Source organism: Neomonachus schauinslandi, chromosome 2, assembly GCF_002201575.2.
Source record: "Neomonachus schauinslandi chromosome 2, ASM220157v2, whole genome shotgun sequence".
In the NCBI taxonomy this organism is placed as follows: Eukaryota; Metazoa; Chordata; class Mammalia; order Carnivora; family Phocidae; genus Neomonachus; species Neomonachus schauinslandi.
Window position 1 is genome coordinate 38,756,815 of NC_058404.1, and position 25,569 is coordinate 38,782,383.

Consider the following 25,569-nt stretch of genomic DNA (forward strand, 5'->3'; position numbering starts at 1 on the left):
AGTTTTCAGCCACTCCTTCATTTGGCCTGTTGTCTTAACCCGGGTGCCTGCACAGACCCCTCACGGTCACGCAGGCTGCTCCTGAGACCTACAGAGGAGCCTCTGAACACGCATGTCCCAACAGGAATCAGATGCCAGCACTTCGGTCCTAAGCCCAAATCACCAGCCTCCATTCTGCCCTGGGCTACTTCCTCCTCCGGCAGCCTTCCCACGAATTTGCAAGTCCTTCTGGTGAAGGCAGGGGAGGTACGTCTGTGCTGTCTCCCCTCTGGGTGCCTCACACAGCCTTGACTGCCCTGGGCGTGCATCATATACCTAAGCAGGCAGCCTCGTGCTGAGGTCTGCGAATAAGCTCGGAAGCCAGGCTGGGCTTGAGCTGTGCTCTGCGAGGCTGCAGGGAGACAATGCCTGTAGGACACGCAGGCTCTCGATACATACAGACCCCTCCTTTGATAAACAAAGCAGCTTGCTTTGCAGTAGCATTGTCAACGATGCTCTGAAATGGACAAAAATGTACTAACGGAAACGGAATATGTATTATCGCCTTAGCAAAGACACGGAGAAATTCTCTTTGAAGGGAACCATCCAGTCACATTGGAAGCAAAGGAAAAAAGTTTGTTTGTTTTTTTAATTGGCTGACCATTAAATCTTCTTTGCTTTAGCTTTGAGCGTCCATAATGCACATTCTCCTTTCTTGGTGTATGTGTTACGCTTGCACTCTTAAGATGCACAGAGTCTCCCTGGAGGGGTCTGGTCTGCCCATAACACCATGTGTTCCATTATCTGTGATATCACACACCCTGGATTTATCAGCCATGGCTCTGCCGGTGATGGTATTCTAAGAAAATTTAGGAACCACTTTCATGTTCCCCTTTTGACTGACAGCTACAATTGCCATGCAGGACTTTAATAAAGCCCATCTCAAAGTTTTAGACTGGACCCATGGAGATAACTAAGTCTGCAATAATAAATCTTGTCAAAATGGGAAATTCATTCCTTTCCTGAAAATGAAATGAAGATATGATTTAAAGTACCCTTTTCTCATTTACCAGCACTGAAGTAATAATGTGCTGGCCTTCCCAGGCACACATCAAAATTTCACACCACCAACTGGAAGGCCAGGCAAGAGCTCTGGTATTGGATTCATTAGAAAGAATAATTTAATAATCATTATGTTATTTATAAAATAATCATTACGTTATTAACTATAACCTTTTGAATATCATGGGAGTTTTAAAGTTTACAAAGCACATTCATTTGATTCTCATCCCTATTTTGCAGATGAGCAAACTGAGGCTCAGAGAAATTCAGAGGCTTATACACGCACATGTAGCTGGAACTGCAATCCAGGACCGGCTCCTAGCCCAGCACACTGTAGAAGAGAGGCTTTTGAGCTGTTTTTCCAGAACCGGAAATGGAGATATGGAGCCAAGGAAAGCTTATTTGCTTTTTTCAAAAACCAAACATTGATGACTTTGCTTTAGTCAGAATAATTCAGGAAAAAATAGATTTAGTTGGTTCCAATTCTGTAGGGCCAACTCTTCCGAAATCAGTTTAGTAGAAAGGATAAAACAAGAATGCGCATCGCACACACACACCCTAGGACAAAGGTCGACAAGGTGGAGAAGGAACGATGGGGTGGAGGTGAGGAGGGCATTCAGGAAGGGTTCCTTGAAGAATGGAGTGATGGGCTCGGACACCGAAGGGGAAGAAGTGATGAGAGATCTACCTCTACAAAGGCCTTATGGAGGCAAAGCATGGGGATGAAAAGTGCCCGCACGTGGTTCCCATTCACTAGTGTCCGTTCATTTTTGTTGAAAGGAGAAGGAAGGAGCCTCAGACTGGGGTTAAGAAAAAGCCATAGTGAGAGGAGATAAGCAGAACCAGTGAGCCAGCACTTCGCTAGGCTGAACAAGAGAAGAGACAGGTCACAGGGCTGCCGCACGGTCCCCTTCACGGGGAGGCCGTTTGTTTCGGGCTCTGAGTTTGGGCTGCCAACCCACTTACTTTGAGCAGTGGCTGTGAGGAGCAAAAGATGTGCAAACTAGGGAGTGCTGGACATCACTGAGGGTGTAGTGTCTGTGCTCACAACACCCTGCTCTCCTGGTCTGGCAAAGGGGTCGGGAGCAGCCAGGGAACAGCCCCAATGCCACTGTCCCCGCAGCGGGGCTGCTTCAAAGCACTGGGTTGGGAGATGAACCTAGAGCAGGCTGGGAAAGTTCGCACAACTTCAGCCGCTGCCGGTAGCTCCCAGAGCTCCAGAAAGGCAGGGCTACGGCCGTTTTTGGAGGGTCCCAAGGCACTAAAATAAGAAGAGATGCCAAAGCAGGGTTGTGGTATATTTTAAAGGCTCACAACTAATAAAATAACGCATTTAATAATGAACGTGCAATGTACCATGACTATGCTATTCAAAAGCCAGAGACTTTATATACAAATATTAATTCATACTGCAACATATACTCGTGATGTGATGCGGCAACAGGACCCAGATTTAAAGACGTCTGTGGAACATCATTCTCTTTGGATCCTGTCTGCTATATCTCAGATTGAAAGGATAAACTCATTTGCAGACAACAGCAGAAGTTTACATCTGAGACCCTTACCATCAGAAGACGTGGGCCCACATGACGCTCGGGCTTAACTTCCTTCCCTTCATCCCACTCTTGCTCACCCCTCCCCCACCCCACCCCCATCATCCTCCTGGCCTCGACCCACTCTGGACTCGTGCACGTCACCCCAAGTCTCCCCTGCAAGTCCAGTCACGGGATCACACAAAGACAGGTCTGCAGTCCGGGAGTGGGGTCTTGTCCCGCCGTGCGAGGGGGGCTGAGCACTCTCCGGGGAGCCCTGCCTGGTCTGGAAAGACCGATGGGCACCACTGCACAGCAGAGTGGTGAAGACCACGTTCCACTCCTCTGCTCGCTTGGTTTGTTCTCTGCTCTCTTCTTCTTGGCTCCTTGAGGCCCTGTGCAAACACCATTGTTCCAAATGGCTAAAACCACTTGACATTTAGTGCAGCAGAGACCCTGCAAGGAACTGACTACATGCTCTGTGGTGGAATTCACTGCACCAAAAAATTAGATCGTTCCACTGCCTGCCTGTGAATCTCTATTGCTTTGCCAATGATTAGAAAAGAAAGAAATACCAGACTTTCTTCGGATGCCCCCAAAAGACAGTCAAAGAGTATATTGTTTACCTGAACCCGTGTCTATAACCAAGACAACATCGGAGCAAACAGAGACAAATATATTAATCTGCTCATTCAACCAATCATCCCATACGTTTACTGCACACCCATTATGTGTCAGGCGCCGGGGCTACAGCCAGGAATAGGGTATGATCTCTTCCTTCACCAAAAGCAGAGGGGACAGAGGATGAAGCAGGGGGACAGAAGCAGGGACAAGGAGAGAGCTCAGTAATCACCATCCCAGGGTCTGACAGGTATGTCAGGCAGTAGGATTAGTGGAACCCCTTAAAGCAGGGCTGAGCTGCCAGCCCCTCTTTTCCCTAGCTATCTCCCTCACACCTTCATCTTCTCCTCCTTTATTTAATTCTGACCCTCCTCCCATGCTGGGCCTTACTTTCTCTCCAACCTCCCTGTCCTCCTCTCCTAACCTCAAGCCCTGGGTAAACATAAAAAGCACACATATTCCTGTGCCCAAGGCATCCTCAGCCTTCGAAAGCTTTCATTCTTCATGCAAATGCCTGCTTTACACATGCTTTGAGATTTATTTATTTCCATCCCAACCTTCAGAAGCAAGGGACTTATCAGCAAATGTCATAAATTCCGGACTTTTTTTTCTTTAAAGCTGCAGCTCCAACAGCCAGCATCTGACAAGGATGCGTGCTACACAAACAGAAACCTGAATGAAGCCCCAGAAGAATGCAGGCATTTTTAGAGCTCCAGAGTTTTAGCTCAATTCCCTGTGTCGAGGTGGTTTCTATCTGTGTCAGTCAGTGCGTCACAACACCAGCCTCCATCCCCCGTTGCACAGCACCCCTTAGCAAGCGCCTTCCCACACAATATCATCAACCATAAAAACTGCAACCAGTGTTGAAGTTACAACCACGATTCTTTCTACAAACGGGGAGGGATTCGGTCTGCTCAGTCAGTCCCTGCTAAGCAGGTTACCCATGGGACAAACACCTTTCCTTTCCGTAAATTCAGCGTGCCCTTGGCTCAGCTATATATTCCTATGAATTACCAATTCACTGGAATAAAATTTTCACTTGCATCTCTGAAGTTCTTTCTTCGTGCTGATGACAAGGATGGTTCCACGGCAGCCCCAGTCTGTGGTGACCAACAGTAAAGTCCTCACCTGCTTGATTTTAATCATCTTTCCCTTCAAACATTCCTTCATTGGCCCAGGTTAGACTTGACCTCATATGAACCTTCAACCCTGGCCATCTGCTTCCCCAGCCCCTACAGGAGCGTCCTCTGCCTCCTCTAAATATCTCTTTCTGCATGGTTCTGTCTCCCTCACCTTTCCCTCCAGGGCCCTCCACCTTCTTGTGATTTTGCATTTTGCTATAAATTTTAACTCTAGTCTCTGAGATGGCCCTCAAGACTATGCCCATAGCTAAGAGACCTCAAAATTATTATGGAATACAAAGAAAGCACCCCACACCTCACCCCATACCATACCCTCCTTGCCCCAAGAATCGGCTCTGCGAGTTTATGTTACCACTATCACTTTGACTTAAGATTTCCCTATTATTGTTGAATCAGTCCTAGCACCCAGGGTACTGCATAAAATAATGAATATCTGTATGGGAGATTTCTGAATGCTTATTGACGCAGTATGCTATGACCAGCTATAAAACAAAATAACACAACTCAGGGGGAGGAAAATCTATTTTCATCTAGCACTCAAAATGGACATAAAGTTCATAAGAAGGTAAAGATTAAGACCAAAGAGGTAAAAAGAATATTGAGATTGCCACTCTTAAGTGTGTGTATTATATGCAGTCGGGATGCAGACTTATATTGAAGGGAGCTTCATAGGATGAAAAGAAACCAAAAAAGAGAAGAAGGGAGAGTTCTGTTTGACTATTGCTCAAAAAAAATTATTTAAGGTATCAGGAGCATCAAGGAGGAAGCTCCAGAGCAAGAAGTGGGATAAAAACACTGAGTGAGCAGTTTGGGAGAGGATGGGCTTGGCTCCTAAAGCAATCGGCAGGAATGGAAATAGAGAGCACGCTTTTCTAACAAGAAATTTACATTCATGCCAAGAAAGTGGGTGAACACTGTCAGATATAACCAGACTTCCCCCTGCCTGACTCACAGGATGGGCTCTGGTATTTCAGACCCTAGCAGAAGGACTTGAGATTCTCTAAGTGGCACCAACCCAAACTCTGATTCACCATAGGTTTGGGGAAGGCCTCTTTTTCCGTCCTGCTAAAGGGGTGGTGCCTTTGGGAAACTACTATTTACACACACCATGGAAATCCCTTGAGGGAGGAGGGGCTGGCTCTTGAAGGGGTGCAGGAAAGCCTAGAGTGGGCTGGTTAATTCGGTTACAGTCAGAGAACATCTCTGCCCCTGTGTCTCATCTCTAGGAAAAGGCCTGATGTTGGTCCTGCTGACCCACTGCTAAGTGGAGTATGACCCACAAGCTGTCTTTTCTCCACACTCTGCTGTCAACCAAGGCTCCAAACTTCTTTCTCAGAGTGAGACAATTTCGGGGGGGGGGCACCCAAAACCAAAAACATTTCCTTCTCAATCAAGACCAGTGCCTCTGCCTGGAACCCTGAGGGGTCCCATTCCCTGGTGAGTAAGCTTGCAGGCTGTGCCACACACGGACTTCTTTGGGTTAAAATGGCTCTCCTGACGTTGGAGTTCAGCCCTACCTCCACTTCCCAGAACTGCATCCATGTACTGCTGGCCTCCTCCATGGGGGGAGGGGGGCCTCTAAAACACCTCTTAGCTGGAGCCCTCTGCCCAATTAACCACACCCTCCCTTTGCAATGAAAGATATTTCAGACTAAGAGGTGTTTCTCACCAAAGGTGTTTCTAGAGGTGCTTTGAGTCAGGGGTAGGGAGACCTCAGACCCAGAAGGAGTGCTCAACACACCAACAGCTGCTTTAAGGGGTCTGGGTCATGGGGTGGGGGCAGGGAGATATCTTGTCTCAGCACTCCTCCACAAAAAGGCAGACCTGTTCTCTGACCAGGCCCTTGGGCCAAGCTGGACAGCACCCGTGTCTGGCTTCCAAAGGAACTTCCCCTCCTGGCCATCAGTCGCTCATCTTGAGTGACCCAAACATAGGATGCTGCCAAATGCCCCGGGGGCATGCCTTTCTGCCTCTGGACTCGGAGGGTTAGGAAAGGCCCTTCCTGGGCTCGAGAAGGGTCGAGGAAGGACAGGAGAACCCCTGGTTCAGAGACAGGGGAACGAAGCTCTCCTTGTGGGAGCGTGGGTCACCGGGGGAGGCGCCCGGCAGAGCAGCCTCGGGAGCCCGGAGCCGCATTTCCCCAAACCAGCTTCCTTGCAAAGCCAGGAGAGGCGGCGAGCCGGAGAGGAGCAGCCCATCACCCTCGCGGGCCGCCCAGAGGCCGGAAAAGTTCCTCCCAGAGCGGAGCGGGCCTCCCGGCATCTGTCCAAGGTGCTGAAAGGTCTCCGCGGCCGGCGGGCCGGCGGGCTTCTGCGCGCCTTCAGCCTCCTGGCCGCCCGCTCTGCCCTTCCAGCCTCTTGCCCTGTCCTCTGCCCCGCCGCACCGAAGCCTCTTCCCTCCTCCTCTTCCACCCCGCGCCCTCCAGTCTCGAGCGGCATCAACTCCGCCGGCGCCCGGGTCCTCGCGCCCCCCCCTCGTTCTTAGGTCCGCCGAGCCCCTTCCCCCAGCGGCCACCTCCAGGGCGCCTCTGCCGCCGGGCTGTCGCCGCCGCCCCCCTCTTACCTTCTTCTTTCGGTCACGGGAGCGGTTCCTCCGCTTCCTGTTGGATTCCTCCTTCTCCTTCTGCTCCTGGAGGGCCTGCGCCTCGATGTCTTTGATTTTCTTCAGCTGTTTGGCCGCTTGAGCCATGGCGGGTCACGGTGCTCCGGTCCCCGCCTCCCGGACCCCTAACACTTGGCAATCCAGGTGGCGACACCCTCCCGAGGAGGAAAAAAAAAAATGAGTCTCTGCTCCGCGGAAGGGGGAGCTTCTTTACCCACCGCGGGAAGGATGCGGCCGGGTCGGCCGGGGAGGCGGCTGCGAGACGCTCGGAGGGCGAGGCGCGCCGCGGCTGCCCGGCGGCCCCCGGATGGCGCCTCCCGCCGTGGCCGGAGCTCGCTCGCCAGCGCCCGGGACGGGCTCTGGGCTCGGCCCCGCCGCCTCCCTCCCTCCGTCCCTCCCTCCCTCTCCTGCGGCGGCGGCGGCGGCGGCGGCGGCGCGGGGGGTGGGGGCGGGGAGGCGGCTCGTACTGCGGCGAGCGGCGAGCGGGCCGGGGAGGAGGCGGACTCCAGCAGTTAACGCAGGAGGGCGCGGGGGCCGCTCGCGGCCGGGGGGCCCGGCGGGCCCGACGAGGCTGGGCGCGCTCGGCGCCGGCGCTGGTGCATTGCGAGCGGCCGGCTACAGGCGGGTGGGCCGGCCGGGCTTCCACCACTGCAGTGCCGCCGCCGCGGCCGCCAGACGCACGGGCCCCCGTGCCGTCGGGTCTCAGGGAACAAAGCCGGCCGCTCTACCCCGAGCTATTGGGGCGCCGCGGGGGACCCTACTGCGGGCGGCCTCGCCGCGCCGAGGGGCGAGGGGAGGCTGCGGCGGGCGGCGGGCCCCGCGCCGAGGCGACCCGCAGACCAGCGCGCCTGGAGGCGGCGGCGGAAGCGACAGCACCCTTGGGGCGCGGAGGCCCGGACCGCGCGGCAGGGGTGGGGGCGGGGGCGGGGCAGGGGCCGGGCCTAGGGGCGCCCCCCGGCGGCCGCCGCGGCCAGGCCGGGCCACACCAGCGCCGAGCCTTCGCGGTCGTCCCGTTGAGGGCGTTCGCCGAGGGGCGCCCGCCGAGGGGCGCGCGCGGTGCCAAGGCTCCCCGGGGAAGAGGCCGTTTCCCCCCGTCGCTCGCTTAGAGCTTGATTTGCCCCTTTCAGACCATGTGGGCCTTTTATTTGCATATTTGCCAATTATAGCTAGAAAACGTGTCCAAGATGAAGTGAGCAGTTTTCCCTTGAGTTCCCTTTTGACGGGAGCGGAACTAGGTTTTTGCACCAGAGACCGCCCACCCCCCCATTCTCAATACTCTCACACACACCCCCTCTCTCGGCAACGCCGCTTTTCCCGGTGTTCAGCTGTAAAGAAACACACACCTGGCTGTTTAGGTCACGCAGCCGCAAAGGCAGGCTGCGGAAGGAGGAGGGGCCTTAAGCTCACCCACCCCCTCCTTCGGGCGACCGGCGGGAAACCCGATGCCCCAACTTGGGAACTACTGCCCCTTCAGTCTGGTGCCGCTCCCAACCCACTCCCTCCATCAGGTGGCACGGATCTCCTGGCCCACATAAGGTAAAAGTGCATTTGTAGAAAATAATATTTAGGAATTGGTGAAGTTCGATAAGAGTCTGCTTCCTTCGGTCCTAAACTGAGGGCTTGATTCAGACATTTAACCAAGCACAGAGCAGAGCCTGGCGAGTGGGAATCTCCTCTGTATTATGGCCAAATGCCTCTCAAAGGGCTCTGAGCTGCGCCACCCCTGTACGGTACAAACTCGGGGAGTGGTGAAATCACCCCAATTGCTCTCCAGACTCCATGCTTTTTCCCTTACTGAAACCTTACCTCCCTATGCCTCCCCATTCCCCCTCCATGGCACTATTCCACCACCAACACTCCCCCCCCTTCAGTGCCACCCTCCCCACGCCCCTGATCCCTTCCTAGTCCTCCACCATCCTCTCTACCTGGTTGCGAGTCAGTAATTAAGGGGCTGGCTGAACCTTTGCTTTGACCATTGTCCTTCCCCAGGGCTGGGTTCTGGACCCTCTTCTCCTCTCTCTAGATCAGCATTGTCCAACTGAAGCTTAATGGAAGCCACAAATCCCAATCCCCTATGTAATTTAAATTTTCAAGTAGCCACATTTTAAAAAGTTAAAAGAAACTGGTAAAATTAATTTTAATGATTTATTTTATTCAACGTATCCGAAGTGTTAACATTTCAACATGCACACGATGTAAAATTATTAATGAGATACCTCTCATTCTTTTATACTTCAAAATTCAGTGTGTATTTATATTTAGAGCGCATCTCAGTTAAGACCAGGCACATTTTCGTTGTTTAAGAGGTACATGTGACTCCTGCGTACTGTATTGGACAGCGCAGCTCTAGGTGGTCTCCCCAAGCCCGCTCCCCCGTGTCCTTGGCTATACTCAGCCTGCCAAGGAGGCACACATTTCATCTGCGGCGCAGACCTGTCCTCTGAGTGCCAGGCCCACGCACCTGTGACCGGAGGCCTCCTCCCTGTCAGCGCCTGCATCCCTGCTTGCCACCCGCCCATCCATCCCTCACAATGCAGTCACACTCATCTTTTCAAACTACACATCTGATCATTGTCACTTCTCAGCTTACCATCCTTCTTTTTGGCTTCTAGGACAGAGATCAAAATCTTCTGTCTGGCCCAGGAGAACCCGAATGATCAGGCTCTTCCTACCCCGGCTGGTCTTACCCCAGCTGTGCCCTGGTACAGTGCCCAGCCTCACCTTGTCAGTGCTGTCTCTCCACGGGGTGTCTGTCCCTGCTGCCCCAGCCCAGACTGCTCTGTCCCAGTCTAACTGTCCTCTCAACTAGGCCCCAGTCTGGCTAATTCCACCTCACTCATCTACATCCAGGGAGTCTTCACTTTGTGCAGGAGGCCCTTCTGGAGCCCCCGACTAGCCCTACCATCTCATCATAACACCATCTGTGCCTCCTTCAGAACACCTGCCCTAAGTATACTTTTACACTGGTGTGATGGTTTTGATTGATGCACGTCTCCCCACCTAGACTTTAAACTCCAGAAGGGAAGGCATGGTGTCTGGTTTGGCTCATCCTGTATCCTCAGTACCTTTCATTGTGCCTGGCACAAAGTAGGGGCTCAATAAACGTGTGTGGAAGAATCAACAAGTCTACCGTGTTCGGGCTTCAGGAATAACAATAAGACTAGCTGACACTTATTCAGCACTTCCATTGCACTGGGCATTGTCACCACCTTCCAGATGGGGGAAATGGGGCACAAGGGAGTGAAGTCACTTACTCAAGGTCTCAGCTCATCAGTCGTGGAGCCAGGATTTGGCCCTAGCTGGCTGGCCCCAGAGCGCATACTCTTAACCATGAAGCTGCACTCAATTACTCAATCTCCTTATCTATAAACAAGGACACTGGTAATACCTCCCTTGAAGCATTGTCAGGAGGACGCCGGGAGAGAGCAAATGCGAAATGATGCAGTAAAAGTGCCGTATCAAGCTTCAGTTTCCTTCTTTTTTTGTTTTAAGTTAAATTATAGTTGACACACAATGTTACATTGGTTTCAGGTGTGCAACGTAGGGATTCATAACTCTCTACGTATGTTATGCTGTGCTCACCGTAAGTGTAGCCACCGTCTGTTACCATACAACGATCTCCATTACCGTTGGCTTATACTCCCAACGCTGTGCCTTTCCTCCCCCGTGACTTATTCACTCCACACCTGGGAGTCTGTACCTCCCCCTCCCCTGCACCCATTTTGCCCATCCCCCCACTCTGCAACCACCAGTTTGTTCTCTGCATTTATGACGTCTGTTTCTGTTTGTTTATTCCTTTGTTTTGATTTTTAGATTCCACACATCCGTGAAATCATATGGTATTTATCTTTCTCTGTCTGACTTATTTCTCTTACCGTAACACCTCTCGATCCATCCATGTTGTTACAAATGGCAAGATCTCATTCTTCTTTATGGCCAATATTCCCTTGTACGTACACACCACATCTTCTTTATCCATTCATCTGTGGATGGACACTTGGGTTGCTTCCATATCTTGGCTATTGTAAATAATGCTGCAATAAACATGGGGGTGCAGATATCTTTTCGAATTAGTGTTTTCATTTTCTTTGGGTAAATACCCAGTAGTGAGATTACTAGATCATATGGTATTTTTATTTTTAATTTTTTTGTGAGCTTTAGCTTCTTAAGGCAAGGAGTACAGAGATTGGACGACTTGGTGTCCAAGGTACCTTTCAGATCCAGAATCCTGATTTCTCCTATATATCAAAATCCTCATAGGAAACTTTTGAAGATTAAAAAAAAAATTCTGAGACACAGAGGGAAAACATTATCATTAATGAACCGTGGGCAGTGAGTACAGAGGCCCTGCCCCAAATCACCCTTCATGGTGGCAGCTCTGGCCTTGTATTTCAAAAACCCCATAGGGGGAAAGATGAAAGTCCTGTCCATGTCAGGGTTCCTTTGTAGGGTTGTCGCCCTGGATCCTATTATATGTTAGGAAGATTGCAAGCTGAGAAGGAGAAAATGGGATTGTGCTGTCTGAAGGCATGTGCTCCCACAGGCTGATCTGGAGGAGGGCAGAGGGGTGAGGGGCCGCTGCACCCCTGCAGCAGATGAGGACACAGGAGAGAACATCAGAGCAGTTTGAGGGGCTTTCTTCCTCCTGGTCAGAGGACAGACAGTGTTGGGCATCTGTGGAGTTCTAGACACTCCTCATGTCACCGTCAATAATGATAATGATCATTTATTTACTGACAGTTCACAATGCCCTGGGCACTGCTACTCATTTACATAACATTTATTTCTCATCACAAAGGCCTTGTTACCCCTACTTCCCAGAGGAGGCAGCTGAGGCTCAGTGTGTTTACCTGACTTCCCTGAGGTCACACACCTAATGGGGCAGAGTCAGTATTCAGACCCAAGCTGCCGAACTCCAAGCCTGACCTTAAGGAAACCATCGGGTGACTGGTTTTGCCAGTGACTCAGCGGGTTCTCCTGCAGTGCAGAAGTAATAGTAATTACGTGAGTTAGCGGCATTCAGTAATATCCCCAGGCCGCCAACCGAAGGGCCAGCCTATTCCTCGGATGGTGTAGAAACAAAACCCACAGCACTCTGGGCAGCATCCAGAGACTGCCCCTCTGTGGTCACCAAGGGCCACCTCCTCTGCTGCCACAGACACATCTGTTAACCAAGTGGATGTGTCGGAGCTGTGACCCCTCCTCGGGCTCTTCTTGCCTTTTCTTCTCGCACCCCAGAGTCCTGCGCAGACTCACACTGAGGGCCGACTGCTCGCTCAGACATATGGGAAAGCGGCCGTGGGAAGCAGTGAGAGAGCCCCCAGAAACCCCTCTTCCTTCTTTCTCCCCAGTGACGATTATTACTCACTTTAGCTGTTAAGTAAAAGGGAAAGAGATCCATTTTTATAGTTTTGCTTTCTTCCCTAAGATTTCCAACTAGTTCCCTCAACCTCATTCTGTTATGATGCATTTATGCAACCAGACTGATTTGTGTTCTTAAAAGAAACATTATTAATAATTAATAAAGCTTCCCAAGATAAAAGCTGCCTCCTGCGCTAAATAATATAAAAAGCTAAAATACATGGAATGCACCATTCTTCTGAGCATGTTTAACCCTGGCAGCAACCCCAGAGTTAGGCACCATGAGCATGAGCAACATTTTACAGATGAGGATACTGAGGCACTGACAGAAAAAAATAACTTCTCCAGGACCCATGGCCAATAAGCCACAGGGTGTAGGACTGAACCAAAAAGTCAATCTTTCGGGTCTGTGCTTTTACTACAGTGCTAGAGCTAATATCCCAGATGGAGTTTGGGCCCTGGAGGCATCTCTGCGCCCTTGATCCCTTTTAGGAAAGATGGAGCCCACAAGTGTCTACCAGCGTCTGCGCCCTCTGAGGCGTCCCATTCCCCCTGTGGCTCCCAGCTGTCCTGCACAGTGTCACACCTTGCAGGTGTTCAAGTTTGAGCCAGGAAGGGTCATCGACTAGGCATGGGTGTTGAAGGTGGAACAGGAGGACAAATGGAAGCTAAGAAAATCTCAGCGTCTGAAGGAATTGCCTTTCCATGGCCCAACCAATGAGAGAATTGGATTCCTCTGCCTGCTCTCACATTCCCAGGCCAGATCACTCCCCACACAGCCTGCCCCAAAGGGCCGCTCCTCTGCTCCACCTGGAGTCCAAACCATGTCCTCAGAGTGTGTACACATTGGCCTCTGCTCTGCCCTCTGTCAAGACACAGAAATTATTTAAACCCTTCTTCTGTGTGAATCCCTTCAAATATTTGAGGAGAGCTTTCACTTCTCTCCTTTAATACTTGTCCAAAATAATGTCAGGAGTTCATAGCAAAGGTGAATATTGAGCTCAAGAATTCCTATTTTCTGTCCAAGGTTTACCAAAAAAAAAGCAACATACCGTTTTAATCATTGAATTTTCAAGGGTGGAATCTGAAGAGATAAAAGAGCCTATAAGCCAGGGCACCTGGGAGGCTCAGTCCATTATACCCCAGTTCTGGATTTCGGCTCAGGGTTGTGAGATGGAGCCACTCCACAGCTCTGCTCTAGGCGTGGAGCCTGCCCCTCCCCCACCTCCCTCTCCAAAAAAATAAATAAATAAAATAAAGAGCCTATACACCAAGGTGTTCAGAGAAAATAGAAAAATAGGAACATGTTTTACATTTGGATTCTTGGAAAATGCTGGAATAAAATTCATGTATCCCCTCAACCTGAACTGGGTGTTCAGAGTCCTTCAGTAACCCCGTGTGCCCTTCTATACCTCAAACGCTGCCCCTCCTCTCTCCTTTGTCACTCTCCACGGAAGCCATTGTCTTCCACTTCACAGAAGAAGTGGAGGCCACCAGGCTCAGCAACCAGGCTCAGCTTCCTCCCCATCCTCACCATTCATACTCGTCTACACCAACCCTCTTGAGAATGCTTTTTCTTTGGCTAATCCTCCAAAACTCATCCCCTCTTACCTCCTCAGAAAATATGGCCATGAATTATACCTTCCTTCCCAAATCTCCATTGTGTATCTCTCCACCAGCTCCTTCCACTCGGCCTGTGCACTGCCCACAAGCCAAGACTACAGGATGACGCTCTCTCTTCCTTCCACAGCCAAGACACCAGGAGCGGTCAGGACACTCCTCACCCTGAATTCTGTGCCCACACTGCAGAACCCATAGCCACCTTCGTGTCTTGAATTTATCTCCCTAGAGCTTTTGACCTGGTTGCATACTTCCCTAGTTTCTGAGACCCTGCTCTCTTGTTCTCCTGTCTCCCAAATGTTCTTTTTGGGGGTCATTAACAGACACTTCCGGCCTGGCCCTTTTTCTGTTTATCACTTCTCCCTCCATGGTCTCAGCCTTGACTTCAACTAGCACCCACCTGACAATGACACTGAACCTCTAACCCCACTCTGGCCTCTCCCCTATGACCGAGACAAGCAGTGAACACAAGGCCTACCGGACAGCGCCAGATGTCACAGTCACCACCCCTCTTGGCATCTCTGTTCCCAGTTAGTGGCATTACCATTCACCCATTCTCCGGAGCCAGAATCCCATGAAGCTGCCCCCTTCTTCTCCCTTACACACCCAATCCACTGCCTGCAGGAGTCCACAGTTTTTCTTCAAAACTAGTTCTAACTTTGAATGTGCTTTCACGCCACCTAGAGATCTTATTAAAATGCTGATTCTGGTTCAGTAGGTACAGATGGCTTTGCAACAGCGTCCCTCTTCTGGGCCCCACCCTGCCCACAACAACTGAAATGCACCCTGTGTGACACCACTCGCGTCAAGACAGGGAACGTTTTCAGCCGCAGCATGCTCCCTCCTCCCTCTCAGTGGCCCCCACCCCAGAGTTAGGCACTCTCCTGACCTCTGTCACCTTAGACTAACTTTGCCCAGATTAACTTCAATGGGATGGAATCATACGACATGTAGCCCTTTCTATAGGGCTTCCTTCTACAGGGCTTCTTTCACTCTGTGTTATGTCTATGAGATTTATCAGTGTGTTGCACATTTCAGCAGTTTGCTCTTTTCCATTACTGTGCGGCATTCCATGGTATGAATATACAGCGCTCTATTCATCTATTCTCATGTCAATGGACATGGGTCGTTTCCACTTTGAGGCTACCATGAATAAAGCTGCTGTGCACACAGCACTCATCACATTTCTCTGGGGAGACAGAAGCCCACATTTGCGTTGGGTGTGTGCCCAGAAGTGAAGCTGCTGGATCATCTGGCATACATATGTTTTGCTTTTCCAGAGTGGATACCCCAATGTGCATTCCCACCCATGACATAAGAGAATTGCTGTTGTTCTGCATCCTCGTCAGCACTTGCTATTGTCATCGGTTTGGGGTTAGCCTTTCCAGTGAGTGAGCAGAGCACCTCCTCACACACCGTGGTGTTCCGACAGCTGCTGTACCAAGGGGCTCAGACAGGGCAGCTTAAACAACAGAAATGTATCATCTAGTAGATCAGGGGCTGGAAGTCCTGGATTGAGGTGTCTGCAGGGTTGGTTCCTTCTGCTGGCCGTGCAAGAGAACTGTTCCAGGCATCTCTCCTGGCTTCTTGTAGCTCGGGCACTCCTGGGCTTGGAGATGGTGATCTCCCTGTGTCTTCACCTTGTCTTCCCCCTGTGCTGTCTGTCCCTGTGCCCCAATTTCCCCTTTTCATAAAGACACTAATCACATCAGATTAGGGCCCAACCTAATGACCTCATCTCTTATGATAAATGTGCATATTGTTTGAGGGCTTTCATGTGGAAGGGAGAATAAATTTATTTAGAACAGTTTACAAGACAGAACAACAATCATGCCCCCCTCTTCTCCCGTTAGCCCCCCTCTTCTCCCTTTAACCCATGCTTGTCTTTCAGATATTAGATCAAATGTCATTTCTTGCCAGTAAGGCTTGCTTGCTTGCTTCTTTTTAAAAATTGAAATAGAGCTGACCTAAAATGTATTAGTAGTTTCAGGTGTACAACATACTGATTGACAGTCTATACCCTACACATGTTCTCCACGATAAGTGTTGTCACCAGCTGTCACCAAGCAATGCTATGACAATATTATTGACTCTATTCCCTATGCTGTACTTAGTAACTCGATCATTGGCAAAGACCCTTTTTCCAAATAAGATAGTCCCATATTATACACACAGATGAGTGACTAGTCCGAAGGTCACATTCATGAGTAGTGAGGCTTAGGACGGCAACATCTTTTAGGGGACCCAATTCAACCCATAACACTCACTTCCCTCCTTTATTAACAACCTTTTGAAGCTCCCTTCCTATCACCTGCTGAATGAAGAAAAGGTTCCCCCAGGGTGAATTTCAGGGCTCCCCTTGGCTGGGTCCCTCCCGGCATTCGGTCCTCTCCCCCACATCCCTTCATTCCGTCCCCAGCAGAGGACAGTATCCCACACCTTCACAGCACTAACTGGGTTCTCCCTGCTTGGACCATCTTGCCCTTCTCTTCCTTTCTTATGCTTCCTGCCCCCATATCCATGCAATTCCAACCATCCATCCAGGTGTAGGCATGGAAGAGCCTTCCCAGACCCGCCAGTCATCAGAAGCCATCAGGTTCTACGCACATTGCTGTTAGGACCTATCACAAAACTTAGTTGCTCCCCGTTCACGTCCCTCCGTCCTACTGGCCACTCTCGGTTCAGCTCAAGTACACCTTCACCCCACCCTATTCACCCACAAAGCAAAGATTAACCACCTGCTGGGCACCAGGCACCATGCAGAGCTGTGTTCCCTGCCTCTTTGGAGCCCCCCCACCACCCCGGGTTACAGGACATTGTGGTACAGAGCGCAGGTAAGTGACTGGTCCCAGCATCACCCTGAGTGATGGACGCCTCCCTGGTAGTTTGTGTGTGTCACTATACAAATCCTCTTGCATACAATTGCAGGGGGTTCTGGGGCACCTGGGTGGCTCAGTTGGTTAAGCGACTGCCTTCGGCTCAGGTCATGATCCCGGAGTCCTGGGATCGAGTCCCACATCGGGCTCCCGGCTCAGCGGGGAGCCTGCTTCTCCCTCTGACCCTATCCCCTCTCATGCTGTTTCTCTCTCTCTCTCTCTCTCTCTCTCTCTCTCAAATAAATAAATAATAAAAAAAATTAAAAAAAAAACAATTGCAGGGGCTTCTGAGAGACTAATGTGAGAGAAGGGGGAAGACCTTGGGGACACAGCAGTCCCTGGTGGGTCAAGGGAGATGAGTCAGCAAAAGAGTTGAGAAAGAATGGCCCCGAGGACCAGAAGAGACCCGAATACCCAGTGGCTCGATGGAAGGTGACGGACTTGGGGCTGGGAGTTAGGAGGGGCTCGTGGCACATCTATTCATGCACACATCCCGAGCACCTTACGCAGTATTAGGCCAAGAATATGTGTCAGTTAAGTGTCTGCTGAATAAAGACAGATGAGGGAGGGAGCAAAGGAGGAAGAGAAGCTGCAGGCCGTTTACGGTCAAATCTCCTGATTCAAAATAGGGCCCCAACCCTATTTTAAAATCTTTGCAGTTTTCCCACGTACTTTGCACCAATTTTCAGCCTTTGCCGTTAGCAGCTCCTCTCCCCTTTGCCTTCCAGATCTTTACCCCAGCCCACCCCCCCACTCCTGTTCCAGAGCACTCTCGGTCCCACCTGATATGGCCCAGCAGCGGTATTCCACACAGCGGATCGCTCCCACCTCCGCAAGCTCGGAATGCCCTCTGCTCTCGGGGCACCTACCGGCTCCCGGGGCACCTGCCACCCAGCTTCCCCCCGACCTTTCTGGCTGCTCTCTCTCTCACCTCTCTGCCTTTGTCTATTGGCAGCCCCGGGCTCTGTCCACGCACCACCCTTCTCTCTCTGCCCACACTCTGGTGCCCACTTGGTCTCGTGGGTTTGGCTCCATGGGTCTGCCGATGGCTCCCACACATACTTCTTCAGGCTGCACTGTCTCCTGAATGCAGGTCCGGTGTCCAGCTATGGAAGCATCGTCTCCTTTTGGATTTCTAACAGGCTGCCCTACACCCAGCAGCTTCCAACATGCCCAGCGCTGAGTCCCTGCCGTCTCCCCACTCCCCGCTCCTCCCACAGGCTTGCCTGTCCCACATAATGGCAACTCCATTCCCCTAGATGCCCAGAACAAAAACACTGGAGTGCTCTTGATTCCTCTTTCTATACCATTCCACGTGTGACTTGTCAGCCGTTCTTACCGGCTCTGCCTTCAAAATACATCTGGAATGGAACCATGTTTTACGAGCCCCTCTGTCTCATCCTTGTTCAAGTCACCGCTGGTACTCATCTGAGGTGCCGAACGGTCTCTCTGCTGGTTTCCCTGCTTCCTTGTCTGACATCTCAAGTCAGCAGTCAGGATGCTTCTGTCAAAACATAGGTCAGACCATGTCAGACTTCTCTGTTCAAAACCCTCCAACGGTTTTCATCTTGAAGGAAAAGCCAACGCTGCCCCCCCGCCCCCACCACTTCCCCACACACCAGGTCCCCTCCCTGACCTCCCACTGCTCCGTTCCAGACATGCAGGGCACATCGCTGCCTCGGGGCTTCTGCACCTGCTGTCCACCTCATCCCCTAACACCCACCTGCTTAGCTCATCCCCTCGCTCGCTTCCGATCTCTACTCACAAGTTTCTTTTTTGGTGAGGTCTTTGTGTTAGCTTGCTCGGGCTGCCGTATCAAAGCACCAAGACTGGGGGACTCCAACAACAGAAATCTATTTTCTCACAGTTCTGGAGGCTGCAAATCCGAGAATAAGATGTCTGCAGGGCTGGCTTCTTCAGAGGCCTGTCTCCTGGGCTTGTGGATGCCCATCTTCTCCCCAAGTCCTCCTGTGGTCTTCCCTCTGCCTGTGCCCTAATCTCTTCTTCTGCAAGGTCACCAATCCTATGGGATCAGGACCTACCCTAATTATCTCACTGTAACTCACTTAGCTCTTAAAGACCCAATCTCCACATACAGTCACATTCTGAGGTGCTAAGGGTTAAAACCTCAACATATGAATGGAGGGGTAGGGTGAAATTCAGCCTGGAACAGTCTTCCCTAACCATTTTACCTAAAATCCCACCCCCACCCCCCCGCCCCACACACTTCATTTCTCCCTATTCCTGTTCGTATTTTTCTCACCAGCCCTCATCACTATCTGTCACACGATGTGTCGTCACGATGTACTGTATTCTCCTCTGTCGCCCCCACTAGAGTGTAAGCCCCGCGAAGGCAGAGGCTTTTGTCTGTTTTGTTCACTGCATTGTCCGCAGCACCTCTCCCAGAGGCCGGCATACAGCAGGCGCTCCGCTAAGATGATACAATTAACATACATCATTAATCTACATTTAATGCATTAAAGCCACAGCTGTGTTTGCAAGGCCTCCAGAGCATCTTGGTGCTCGTATTTCTTTCTTTGATTATTTTTATTAAAGATTTTTAAATGAGCTTTGAAAATGGACTCATCATCTAAAACATTTGTCATCATCATTCATGACAAGCGTTTGCTCATTTATTAGCAGATTGTTTTCTCCCTCGTACCTTTTCCCTCAATCCAACTGTAAGAAGCCTTTTCGTTTCTTAACCTCTTTTTGGAACCAGAAAGCATGTAATTTTTTTTCCCTCTTGCCCTTCTGTTTGGTATTTAAAAACACACTCTGAGAGGCATAAATGCAGCTCTTTTTTTTTCCTTCAGTGAATTTTCTGTAATTGTGGGCCCTGCTTTATGAAGACTCAAAGTACAAGAAGTTGAAGAGCCAAAACATCAAATAAAAGGAGGGGGCACAAGGGGAAGGATGATTTCTTTGCTAAAAGATCTTTTTTTTTTTTTAAGATTTTATTTATTTATTTGAGAGAGTGAGAGAACAAGTGATGGGGAGGGGGAAAGAGAGAGAGAGAGAGAAAGAGAGAATGAGAAGCAGACTCCTCGCTGAGCAGGGAGCCTAATGTGAGACTTGATCCCAGGATCCTGGGATCATGACCAGACGCTCAACCGACTGAGCCACCCAGGTGCCCCTCAAAGATCCTTTTTTTAAAAAAATTATTTTCTTTTTAAGGATTCAGTGTGCATGTCCTTAATAATGGCTTTCCTCTGGTGCTTTCCATGTGGCTAGATTTAGACATTTTCATTCGTACAGTACTAGTTCAAGCGCTGTGTTCGAGCATTGAGTTGGATATAGCTGTCCCAGCGTTTTTTGTGTAAAGGCCTTCTCTTAACCTTTTCATTTATTCCCCCTAGAATTTCTAAATGGCTACTCTGGGCCCCCAGTGTTGGAATCAAGGGCTTGTGTAAGGACAGGGTGGCAGGGCAGTGATGCAGAGTCGTGTGGAGGAGTCCAGGGAGGGAAACCGGTGACACGTACCTCTGCTCCCAACTTGGTGTCCGTCACAGCTTCCTCCGATTTCACCTGTGACCCAGGGGAGAGGCAATCACAGAATGGGATTTCAAGAGTTCAGAGACAGTCCCCCTCATCCATCAGGACCTCAAAGTCATGAAGGAGGGCGGCCTCCAGAACCCCTGATGGAATCATAGGATGTCAGAGCCAAAGGGCACCTCTACGATCCTCCCTTCCTCATCCTGCCAGGGAGGAAACTGAGGCAAGGGGGCATTACGACTTGCCCAAGGCCACCCAGGGGTGCCAGGAGAGAAGGTCAGGTTTCCCTGAAACAGCCTGGGCTGGAGGTTCTGGAGACAGTGATGCTCAAGGGAGGAGACAGACCTCTGGATGCAGCCGAGGGGCTGTCTTGGTTTGAGGGCCGCCAGGCACTTCGGGCTCAGCTGAAGTGCATCTCGCCAGGTGTCCCAGTGCAAGGCGCTGCCTGAAACAGAGAGCCACACAGGTTGCGGGAGGGCCTGGACAAAGGCGCTGAAATGGCTGGGCACAGGGGAGGGTCAGGGAGGGAAAGGACCCGCCATGAGCCCTTGCCAGTGAATGAGCAGACAGGAGCATCCTGCCCCGGCTGTCAGGGCGCCGTCCCAAGGGAGAGCCAGTGACCCCTGTGATGGGGGCCTAGAGCTGGTGTATTAAATTAAGGACATGCAGATTATGAACCATTGACTGAGGGGGCACGAGCTACCCCCACAGTATCTGAGCTCCCACTTTGGGGAAGGGAGAACCCCGGGCTTGTTTGGATTGAAGGCACAGTTCCAATTCACTCACAAAGGAAGTCAAGTCACAGATTAATGACCTACGCATCCCAGAAACTGGGCGGGGTGCGTGGGCCACTCACAGCGGGAAGGCCAGTCCTCCGCCCCAGGTCAGCAGCAAGCAGGGGATGGAGAGCAGGGAAGCAAACACCTACTACTTAATGAGGGCGTTGGGGCGAAAGTCACTAACTTTTCATGGACTCACTCTGAGTGGTCATTGTAAAGGTGCCCCCAGAAAAGCAAAGGGGGAACCTAGGGTGAGAATCCTAAGTCAGGTTCCTATCTAAATGCCCAGACTCTCGGGGCGCCTGGGTGGCTCAGTCAGTTAACTGTTGGACTCTTGGTTTCGGCTCAGGTCATGGTCTCCCAGGTTGGGGAGTCCTCTGCGTGGGATCCTCTCCCCTCCCTCCCCCTTCCCCTCTGCTCCTCCCCCTGCTCGTGCTGTCTCTGTCCCTCTCCAAAATAAGTAAAATCTTAAAAAAAAAAGTCCAGACTCTGCGTGTTTGCAAAGTTGTCATACTGTCAAAGGCCAAGGCGGCTCTCAAAATGGCTGTTTTCTCATCACACTGCCCAGGGATCAGCTCTGTGACTCCCTGAGCCTCAGCAAGTGGGAGCGCAGCTCATTGGGTCTCTCTCGTCCCGTCACTGCTAGGCCTTCAGCCTAATCCAGTGCCGGCATAAAACTCAGTCCATATTTGTTGAGTGAATGAACGAGACATATCTCCGTACACACGATCACACATGGCCTCACAATGACCATCAGGTTGTGCAACCACAGGAGAACCCCCTACCCTCTCCGGGCTTCAGCATCCTCATCTCTAAAACAAGATGCTCTGCAAACTCCTTTCCACCTCAAATATTCTCAGATTCCGTGAAGTTGTGCACATTTAAAATCATTTCCCATCTACTAAGACCAAATGCAGACATCCACAGAGATCCATATTTCAGCATGAAGAGTTTCAAATGTGTCTGAACTTAAGCTGCAGAGCGTTCTGTTTAACCTTTCAACATAGGTTGAAAGGGCGCAAGGTGAAAGGCACCCTGGAGTGACCAGGCAGCCCTGAGCGAGGACAGGAGTCCAGGCCAGGCCAGGTGGAGGTTGTGGGAAGCCAGCCACCTCCTCAAAGGCATTTCAGAGGAAAGGGAGCAGGCAGCAGAGTAGGGTGAAAAAAAGAGCAAAGCAACAAGAGGAAAAACACAAGTGGGAAGGAGCGGAAGGAAAGCAAAGTGAAGGGTAGGGCAGTTTTCAGGGCCAGAGAACGTGAGCGATTTCACCTGCAGAGGTCACTCCGGTCATACTCAGGGGCCTCCCTAGCCTACCTCAGGCACGGCCCCAGGCGGAGGGTATCTCGGTGGCACTGGGGACCCACACTCCAGCTGGCCCACTGAGCAGGAAAAACCTAGAGGCCACAGGAAAAAGTGAAAAGTGGTATGAGTTAGTCCAGACGCGTGACGAAATGTGGCCACACAGTGGAAAACTATGCAGCCCTTAAAAAGAAGGAGGCCACCCCAGGTAGTGCAATATGCATACAAGCTCCCCAAGATACAGCAAGTGAGATACAAGGATGATGAAGAACAGCACTGATGGGAGGCTTTCGCCTGGGTAATAAAACAAGGGAGTAGAGCTATTCGAGAGAGCCACGCAGAGAAAATGTCTGGAAAGACACAAGGGAATTCTTAACTAGGCTGCCCTCACGGAAGGGAACAAGGAACTGGCGAGGAGGAAGGGGTTTAGCTTCTCATTGTCTGCATATCCTTTCATTCAGTTTTAATTCTTTAATGTGAGGATGTCTTACTATTAATTACTAGTTAATTGCTATGAAGCCCAGCATTCTTAGGCTCTTCTTTGGTTGCTCTGGGTTTTCCCTGCACCTGTCTCCTGGAGTCTCAGTCATCTCCTGGCAGGACCTTGAGGAAGGACTCATGTCGGTGCCGGTGTGAAGCTGGTCAAGACGGCTCTCTTTCTTTCTCGTTGTTCCGTATTTACCCTTCCTGTGAGCCTGTCGACGGCTTCCCAGCTCTTCTCCCATCGGTCATTCAGCACTGCTCTGCCGGCTGGCAGACCCACCTTCCTGCTGGCACATGGGTCCCCGAGACAGCCCCAGACCTGCCATCAGGGCAATCTCTCAGAAGAGCTAGGAAGAAAAAATTGGTCCCAGCTCTCCTTTGTTCATTCTTTCCTTTCTCGCTCTCTCTTTTTTTAAGTTGTAATAACATATAGAACATAATTTTACCACGTTAAGCATTTTAATTTTACGGTGGCATCAAGTACACTCACGCTGTTGTGAAGCCATCCCCACCATCCATCTCCAGAACCTTGTCATCTTACCAAACTGAAATTCGGCACTCACTAAACACTAACTCCCCATTCCCCCCTCCTCCCAGCCCTTGCTGGTCTCCATTCTACTCTGTTTCTATGAATTGGACGACTCTAGGTTCCTCATAGGGGTGGAATCATACCATATTCATCCTTTTGCATCTGGCTGATTTCACCTTGCATAATGTCATCAAGTTTTATCCTTATTGTACCATGTCAAAATTCTCTTCCTTTTTAAGGCTGAACAATATCACGTTGTATGTATGTAACACACTTGTTTATCCATTCACCCATCAGTGGACACTTGGGTGGCTTCCACTTTTTGCCTATTGTGAATAATGCTGCTATGAACAGAGGTGTACAGATATCTTTTGTTTTGTTTTTAAATCAGATTTAATCAGATATAATCTATATACAACAAAATTTACCCATTTTACATATGCAGTTTGATCAGTCTTGTCTAGATATGGAACATTTCCATCACCTAAAGTAGTCCCTTGTGACTGTGGGTGGCCAATTCCTCCCCCGTCCCACCCTGAGGCAACCACTGGTCTGCTTTCTGTCACTAGAGGTTAGTTTTTTACTTTTATGTGTACATAGAATGATACAAAAAGTACTCTTTTGAATCGGGCTTCTTTTGCTCGGCATCACGTTCTTGAGATTCATTTTGTTGTCAATAATATGTCAGGAGATTTTCCCTTTATTGCAAAACAAGTATCCCATTGTATGGTTATACCACGTTTGTTTATCCACCCAACAGTTGATGAACACTGGGTTCATTTGTGATTCAAGCTGCTATGAATAGTTGTGTACAAATCTTTGGGTGGACAGATGTTTCCATTTCTCTTGGGTACATAACTAGGAGTGGGCTCGCGGGGAAGTACGTGGTAAGTTTGTGTTTAACTTGATAAAAAACTGTCAAACTTTCTCAAAGTGGTTGTACCATTTTCCATTCCCACTAACAGTGTATGAGAGTTCAAATTGCTCCACGTCTTTATCAACATGCAGCAAGGTCAGTCTTTTCCATTCTAGTTGTGTGAGGTGGTATCTCAGTGTGGTTTCAATTTACATTTCCTCAATGACTAATAATGTTGAACATCTATTCACACTTTATATTGGTCATTTGTATCTTCTTTGTTGAAGTGTCTGCTCAAGTCTCTTGCCTGATTTTTAAAAATTGGGTTGTCTTATTGTGTTGTAAGCATTATTTATATATTCTGGGTACAAGTCCTTTGTCAGATTATGTATTGCAAATATGTATATCTCCTGGCCTGTGACCAAACTTGTCATGTTTTAATGGTGAAGAGAAGATTTTTATTTTGATAAAATCCAATTTATCAATTATTTTATGGTTCATGTCTTTGTGTCCTATGCATTTTTTTGTTTGCCTTCTTTGGCTCATCATTATTCCTAAAATTCATTCATTGCATGCAACTGTAGTCCTTTCATTTTCACTAGTGTATAGAATTCCTTTGTATGTACATACTGCAAATTATTTGTTCATTTTATTATTGAGGATATGTGGATTGTTTTCGGCCATTACAATGGGATATATATACAAGTATATGTATATGTGCATGTACTTCTCTAGGTTTACAACACAGTGGAATTGCTGGGTGACAGGATAAATAAATAAATATATATAGAGAGAGAGAGAGAGAGAAGGAGAGAGAATAGAGAATATATATATATATATATATATTAATTCAACTGTACTAGAAAATACTGAGATGTTTCCAAAAGTAGTTGAACTAATTTACACTCCCATCAGTAGTTTATGAATTCCAGGTACTTCACATTCTTGCCAATAGTTTATATTTTTTTCATGTTTATTTATCTGGTGGGTGCATAGTGGCCATTCATTTTTCAGTCCTTTTAAAATATATGTATTTATTTATTATTATTATTTTAAAGATTGATTTATTTTATTTTATTTTAAGATTTTATTTATTTATTTGACAGAGAAAGACACAGCGAGAGAGGGAACACAAACGGGGAGTGGGAGAGGGAGAAGCAGACTCCCTGCCGAGCAGGGAGCCCGATGCGGGACTCGATCCTGGGACTCCAGGATCATGACCTGAGCCGAAGGCAGTCGCTTAACCAACTGAGCCACCCAGGCGCCCAAGATTTATTTATTTTAGAGAGAGCGCACAAGAGGGGGGAGGGGAGAAGAGGAGGAGGAGAGAGAGA

General features: G+C 49.7%; 1 protein-coding gene across 2 annotated transcripts in view; it reads right to left on the bottom strand.

Moving 5' to 3' along the window:
* The window catches only part of ANK1 (ankyrin 1), a 207,622-nt gene extending 200,598 nt beyond the window's left edge, over positions 1 to 7,024 (bottom strand). For both annotated transcript variants that reach the window (XM_044912835.1, XM_044912834.1), the window contains exon 1: positions 6,899 to 7,024. In XM_044912835.1, the coding sequence (XP_044768770.1) occupies positions 6,899 to 7,024 (126 nt within the window). The remainder of the gene's footprint in view (positions 1 to 6,898) is intronic.
* Positions 7,025 to 25,569: the final 18,545 nt, after the last annotated feature.